Here is a 7,500-nt window from a genome sequence, read left to right as displayed (position 1 = left end):
TGCTGTGGATAGAACGAGGGAAGGTTGAGCTAACTTTCGGCACAAGGAGCACGCTCTAGCAAGCTGCTAAACTCCCTTGGCTTGCGATTTCTATAGGTTTGCATATGCACATATATGACTGAGGTGTTTTTAGTGCTAAAGGGATGTACATAAACTATCAGCACAAGTAACTGGTTACCCAACAGTTGCATTGTTTTATCTTTTCCTTTTTTTTCCATAATCATGATGCTTTCATCATCTGGAATCTTGTTGCGTCTTCTACACACGAACACTAGAGCAAATCCCATGATCACATAACATAAGATGCAAGTGTACATTCAGGTCCAAGTATCATGGAAATTGCACCACTAAATTCGTTTTTTCTTTTTCCTAGCACTTGTGTACAACCAGTGTCATAAAACACAAAATGGATTTCCTTTGTTTTCACACAAATGTACATTCGTATCCTGGTATCATACAGTGCATACGTTCAAGTTCATTTTCTAAGTGCACCTTCAAATCCAGTAATACATAAGATGTTGGTCCAGATTCTTTTTTTTAAAGTGTACATTCACATTCTATTAACACAGCAGTTCTTAACACTTTTTTCACACCTATAAGCCCATTCCAATCTGTGTACCCTTTTCCACCCCCCCCCTCACCCAAATTTGCAGTGCAGTGAAGTTCAAGGTCCAAAAAATACCCTGTTGTTGTTGTCATTTAGGAACTGTATCCTAAAATTCAGATGCGTCGCACCTCTCTCTGGGAGCCTGTCCTTGGAGTGCATGCACCCAGAGTGGGAAAAAAAATCATTACCACTTAGTTAAACGTGCGTCTGATTTCCTTTACTTAAAAGGGCACACACAAAGTCCAGTATCATACAATATATAATGTAAACTCAAGCTTCCTTTTTCCTCCACAAGTTCCCTCTCCCTTTCACAAGTGTCAATTGGACTCCCGCGTTAAGCGTGCATTCAGTTCGCTCTCTACCACGCGTGCGCATCCAGACCTCTTTGTGACTGAGGGGAAAGAGGTGTACATGGCGATCCGAAGGATGAGGCACATAGCAGTGCATCTACGTCACATCTAGGTCACATCTACGTTATGTCTAAGTCATATCTACGTCATGTTCCTGGTGAAACGAGCGTTGCAGGAGTAAGACTTTAGCAACTGGAAAGTGCTGACTCAACACGCCTCCCAAGTGATAAACAGGAGAACTCTCATTTTCTTAGTTAACGACAGTACCGCGCTCAATTCAGCTCTCACCCAGAACGATGCCGACCTCTCGGCCGAACAGAACCAACCATTTGGCTCAGGATCCCTCAAAACGTTTAACGTAAACCAGAGCAAGATCTTTGAAAGAATGTTTTATGTAGTCGAGGTTTAAATAAATCGTCTGGCGCCACTGGCCGGGATAAAATCGCTAAGGGAGCGTCACCGTACCCGGGGGTGGGGGGGGGGGGTTGAAGGAGGTTGCCAACACTCCCGGATACATCTTGAGCTTCAGTGCTCCAGATCCACATCCACGGGATCATGCAGACGGACCTTGGTCCGAAAGGGATCTCGGTCGAGCATAGTGTTGAAGAAATGGACCACTGGCTCACAGCCTGTGGTTCCTGAACCACTGAGGCACCAGGCTGCTCCACATTGAGGCCCAGAATAAATAGAATAGGGGTAGTCAATGGGAAACTGTAATGTTATTACACAATTGTAAATGTACACTTTAAACCCACTATCCGAAAAATAATATCAGAAGTACAGGAGGTCCGTATATTTCGACAACTATCTGTAATCCTCTTCAGCAGAGTGAAGAGGACTACAGATAGTAGGCGAAATATACGGATCTCCTGTACTTCTGATATTATTTCTCCAATAGTGGGTTTAAAGTGTACAAAAATAGGGGTTGTTAGTGGATTCTTAATTATTTGATTCAGTGTTGAAGACTGGTCTCTACAGGAAGCCAAAGAACAGCATTGCATAAGCGTGAGGAACACATGGCAAAAGACGAGTAACTCTTGTGTTAGACGGAAGTCATCGCAAACGAGCATGAGGCTTGGACGATGAAAGCACAGAGACGGGACAAGTAAGAACGTTCTTAAATTCTTTCGCCTGGATGACGTCATACAGGGGACTATTTTTCAGGAAAACAAACGACTTTAGTCGGCCCAAGGGGAGGGGGGTCAGACCTGCAGCAAAATGGCGTCTCCATTGAGACTTTTGCCTGAGGTCATTTCTTAGTTGAATAGAATCATTTGGTTTTAACTTACGATCTTTCCACCGTCAGAAGTTCCCTTCTCATCACCACCATTTCTGCTATTCCTTTCCCCCTCATTCTCCTACTCCTCTGCTATTCCTCTAACGTTCCTGTTCTCACTCCTCCTCCTCCCCCTCCCCCTCCTCCTTCCCCTCCCCCTCCTCCTTCCCCTCCCCCTCCTCCTCCTCCTTCTTCTCCTTTACTATTCAGTTTCTGCCGCTCTCTCTCTTGTTCTCTTTCTCTACCGTTCCTCCTCCTCCTCCTCCTCCTACTTCTCTGCTTTTCTCTTCCTCCTCCTCGTGTGCTTGTGTTCCTTGTGCCCCTTTTCTTCCACCCCTTCCTCTCTCTCTTCCTCTCCCTAGTCCCCAGACGTATTCGGACAGCCAGGGCAAGTGGCAGTCACTGGTAATCTTCGGCACCGCACCCAAGTGGAGGTCAATGTCGTCACTATGAGGTGAGTGAGATCGAAACCCGGCGCGGCATTCGTTAGGCCCTTCTTGGGACCGCCAAGTGTCCCTCTTCGTCTCCTGTGCCCACTGCTCCTGGGTGCAAGGATCCCAACTGCCTTCCCACGGACCCCACACTTGTGTATCTCTGTTCCTTCGCCTGTTGGGGACCTCATTACAGTGAATAACATTGTCGGGGATTCACTGACTACCACTCTTTTTGAGGTTGATGGACAGTTTCTCTTCCTTTGGGTATCCTATGCCTTATGTACTGCTGTTCTTTAACCTCGTAGAGACCTCGTCAGTAATGAATAAAATCGCCGGGAAAAGGCTAAGTACTAGTTGTTTTTGGTGTGTAAGTGTCCTTTGTTAACTGTGTGCCCCCACAATCTCCCCCCCCCCACTCCCTGCCCTCCCGAAGGCATCCATGGAGGCCCCCCAGGTTTGAGAACCACAGACCTCGTGGCTCTTATGATGATGGCTATCTTGCTACGAGGCGCGCTCTCGCCGACTCGCATCTTTTGGTTCCTCGAGGGAGTCCCCCCCCCCCTCCCTGTAGTGACGCGCGTTTTTTTGTTTTGTTCTTGATGACGCTTCTTGTCTTGTTGTATTCTCCTTCGTTAAGGGCCTTGTATCAAAAGCCATCTACGTCCTAGTTATCATGGCGCTTTTAGCGATTTTGTTCTGGCTCTTCCATATACACCCACGCCCACGGCCACGCCCATCCCTTGCGGACCAGTTGGTGGTTAAACAATGGGCAGGCATTATTCTTTCGAAGAAAATAAAAACGAAGAAAGGAAAAAGAAAGAGAGAAGGGGGGGGGGTTACCCCAAAACATGAGTTCGTGGAGAAAGTCTCCGATGAGGTTTGACCCCGTGCCCCGGATGGCAGCATCTTTTATGCCATTATTGTTGTGGCCGCGCCAGGCGATTTTATTCCTCGCCTGAAGAATTGGTTTCCATTCATTCTGAGGCTTTCGTTTTGTGTGTGTGTCGGGGGGGGGATCGGCGGGTATTTACACGACGGCATTTTCCGATCCGAGTGATGATGGTAACACGTTTTTCATTTTGAGTTTAAAAGTTATGATTTTGTATTGTTGGTTGCCAGGTGCCAAGTCAGCATTCTCCGTTTCTTTTTTATGTATTTACTTTTTAGTGCGTTATTTTTTTCTCTCCTTTATCCTCTTATTCCCTGTCAATCTAGTTCTGGCCACAACTACCTTCCATCCTTCCTCTTCTTCCCTATCTTCTCTCCTCCCTTCCGTCTTTCCTCCTCCTTGCCTTCCTTCATTTTTTCCTTCATTCCTTCCTTCTCCCTGCCTTCCTTCCATCCTTTTTTGCTAAGACGGTATCCGTCATCCTCTCGCCTTCGCCCTCCTTCCCACGGCCTTTCTTCGCCCAGGAGGGCTTGAGCGGCCACCCTCATCCCGCGGTCCTTCCCCGGGACACGTGGCCGGGAGAGTCGCGCTCGAAGTCTCCTCACTGCCTTCCGTACTTGGTGCGGAAGCCCCGGTGGTCCACGGCGAACTTGTTGTTGGCTTGGCACTCGTAGTACCCGACGTCCATGGGTGTGGCCGGGTCGATCTCCATCTTGCTCTTCAGCTTGTGCTGTCCGATCTCCCACTCGTGAACCTGTAAAGGAGACGGGAAGTGAGTCATATACTCCGTGTCACAAGACTTCTATTAACTTTTACACAGTCATCACGTTCGGGCCATGGAGGGGACCACACATTACTGACATCCTTACGGATCAGAGTCACGAAGTACAAGTTAAAAGAGATCATTCTTTCTAGAGTGGAGAGTCGTCTTCAGTCATAAGTGAATGCTAAATGACTCTGGTCCGTAGAGATGCCACTTGAATCCCTAGAATATCGACCACATGATGGAGTCACATAGAACCTCGGCTTCATAAAAAATTGAGCCCCGCCACCCTCTGATCTAGGTCGAAGGAATAACAAGGACACCATCGAAGTTATGAGTTGTAATTTATGAAATGTCACGAGGGAATCGAGGAATACGATTATAAGACGAAGAAAGGGGACAGGACAAATATATAGACGGGAGGAGGAGGAAAAAATAGAAATGGAATTGAAGAGGGGAGATAAAAGTTAAAGACAGAAGAAAAAGGATAAGTAGACTTTGAAGGTTAGGGGTGAACCAGAACAAAAATATAGACAAAAGTAAATATATACATATATATATATGTGTGTATGTATATATATATATATATATATATATATATATGTGTGTGTGTGTGTGTGTGTGTGTGTGTGTGTGCGTGTGTGTGTGTGTGTGTGTGTATACATATATGTATGTATGTATATGTGTGTGTGTGTGTGTGTATGTGTGGAAATATACTCTGCTACTGGGATTCAAACCCTCGCCTGAGCGGCTTGCTTTTTACAAGACGAAGATCGTACCATCACGCCATCCTCACCCTTCAAAGCGAAACGACTTAATTCACGTTTTGTTTTGAAGGGTCAGGATGGCGTGATGTTACGATCTTCGTCTTGTAAGAAGCAAGCCACTCAGGCGAGGGTTTGAATTCCAGTAGGAGAGTTTATTTCCAAATGTCATAATGACACAAACATATATGTGTGTGTGTTTGTGTATGTATATATATATATATATATATACGAGTGAAGAATTAAGCAATGCTAAATATCATGATCACCTGAATATCTACGTGACGGAAGCCTGTCTCTGACTTCTCTAATGTATATTCCCTTGGGCAGTTGTGGCCGTTAGGATCCTCACAGCAGTCAATAATTTTGGTGGAGTTGACCAAAGTTTTCCCTCTGATGTCTTGGCCACACTAGATGCAGCCGAAATTCGCTTTACTATTTGCTTTCCTCTTATTCTTTTTAATTTTTTCCGTTTTCTTTCTTCTTCGTTTTATATTTTTATTTATATTTTTTATTTCTCTTTTATCGAATCATTCCAGTTCTATTTATCTTTGCCTTCTTCTTTCTCCTCTTTCCTTTCCTTCTCTCCTTCTGCCTCTTTCTTCTTCCCCTCTTCGTCCTCCTCCTCTCCCTCCCCTTCCCCTCGGCGCTGGATTGTCCAAAAGGATAGAAGCCCTGGTAAAATCTAGTCCATGATGACAACCAAACAACCTTCAACCTAATTCTTGTCTTCCTTCTCTTCTTTCTGGCGGCTGCCACTTGGAGAGCTCTCCCAACCCCCCAAGACTTTGCCCGAACTCGTTCGAATTCGTTGGTTGTTCCCACAGACTGACAGGGGACGTGGTTTGAGTGACAGCCAGAAGACGTGGAGGCTGACAGCCATTGACAGGCGCGGACGGGGCTGACGGAGGGGGTGGACTTGGGCGCGCCCACCCTGGCTCATGAGGGCGTCACCAAAGGCCTTGATGCCTGTCTGTGAAATCCATCTTCAAGAGTCATCATTGTAAACGGGTTTTACAGTCGTTTTACGTGTATACGAATGCATTGCATCGGCGAAGAGCGTACCCCAGGAGACGCTTCGTTTCCGGCTGATTATGTCACCTTTGCCCTGGGTGTTCGGATATTTGGGAGGCGTGGCAGGCGTATCGTGAAGTTGTTTAGGGCTCGTCACCATGGTGACGTGGTGAGGCCGAAGCCGGCAGGAACTTTATCGGGTGCTCGAAGTTGGACAAGTTTCTCCCAAATATTCGTCCAAGGAGGAAGAACCCAAGCGTCAGGACTCGAGCAAAAGAAAAGAAAAAAAAATGTACGAAACATAGTGGGACGGGTGTTAACGTCGAAGATAAATAGGAAAACAAACAAAAAGGAAAAAGAGAACTAAGAGAGAGAGGGAGAGAGAGAGAGAGAGAGCGATATCGGACACGTGTCGTGTTCAAGGTTACAGGCGACTGTGAGAAAAAGAAAAAATTAAGAATATGATAAAAGGTTACTGCTACAAGCCGCGGACGTTGTGTGTGTGTGTGTGTGTGTGTGTTTGTTTATGCGTTTGAGTGTCTGTGTTCATATGCAGCATGTGTGTTTTCTTAATGTTTAAATATGTGAATAGTGTGTATATGAACATTATTCATATTTGAATGAGAGCAGTCATCTTGATATTGTTCAATGACAGGACCTGAGATACAGATGTTGGTTAATAGGCTTGAAGATCTCAGTAACTGCAAGAACTATAGTGATTAAGAGATGCAAATGAGGTCACCCATAACGAAAGATAAGACGAGGTACAACTCTCTCTCGCTTGGCACGGCTACATGGCGCATTAGTGTGATAGTGGATGGAGGAATTCATCATAGACTGTTGCCTTGGTGCTATGGACCTCTGTGTGGATATATTGGGGCTTGCAGAGTATATGAAGATGAAGTTGCTGTTCTTGTGTCTTTTGAAGAAGGTCGGAAGTGAGGTCGTCAGCCTCTACTGCCACAACGTCTCTTTTCATGATCGTGTCATATGCTTTTCTTGTGGGTCGTCGTCTTCGAAAGATTCACTTGCGCTTCCTCGTCAAATTATGGGCGCTGAGCGACCGGAAGGAAGGCACTGTCCAAGCAGAAAGTCATCTTTGACTGTTACGTTTATATACACGATGTGTGCATAAAGTGACCATAATTTATGTTAAAGTGCTGTAGTTACATAAGAAAAAGAAAGAGAGAAAGGGGTGAGTGAGAAAAAAATGTGCTAGTGACTGTTGGTCAGTATTTTATCTGACGTTTATGATTTCTTCTAATATTGTCACAAGCAAACCAGCCGGATTTCTGTATCGAAACAGCCAAATGGAGCGCGAAGGGTATAGAACTTGTTAGTCACCTGTTGACGGGTTACACATAATTACGTCCTCGAAGATAACTGTAAATGACAAAAATCTT

The 7,500-nt window shown here is 45.5% G+C and overlaps 2 protein-coding genes across 2 annotated transcripts in view; one reads left to right on the top strand and one right to left on the bottom strand.

The window, feature by feature from the left end:
• The window catches only part of Plod (procollagen lysyl hydroxylase), a 550,148-nt gene that overhangs the window by 394,486 nt on the left and 148,162 nt on the right, over positions 1 to 7,500 (top strand). The window lies entirely within an intron of this gene.
• LOC143028297 (immunoglobulin domain-containing protein oig-4-like) overlaps positions 201 to 7,500 on the bottom strand; it is a 97,122-nt gene continuing 89,822 nt past the window's right edge. Inside the window, exon 5 of the mRNA XM_076190172.1 lies at positions 201 to 4,310. Within this exon, the coding sequence (XP_076046287.1) occupies positions 4,158 to 4,310 (153 nt within the window). The 3' untranslated portion in view covers positions 201 to 4,157. The remainder of the gene's footprint in view (positions 4,311 to 7,500) is intronic.

Source organism: Oratosquilla oratoria, chromosome 9 (genome assembly GCF_046742065.1).
Source record: "Oratosquilla oratoria isolate Oo_2021 chromosome 9, ASM4674206v1, whole genome shotgun sequence".
In the NCBI taxonomy this organism is placed as follows: Eukaryota; Metazoa; Arthropoda; class Malacostraca; order Stomatopoda; family Squillidae; genus Oratosquilla; species Oratosquilla oratoria.
The sequence above is the reverse complement of the archived record's forward strand: the minus strand, read 5'-3'. Positions and strand labels throughout refer to the sequence as shown.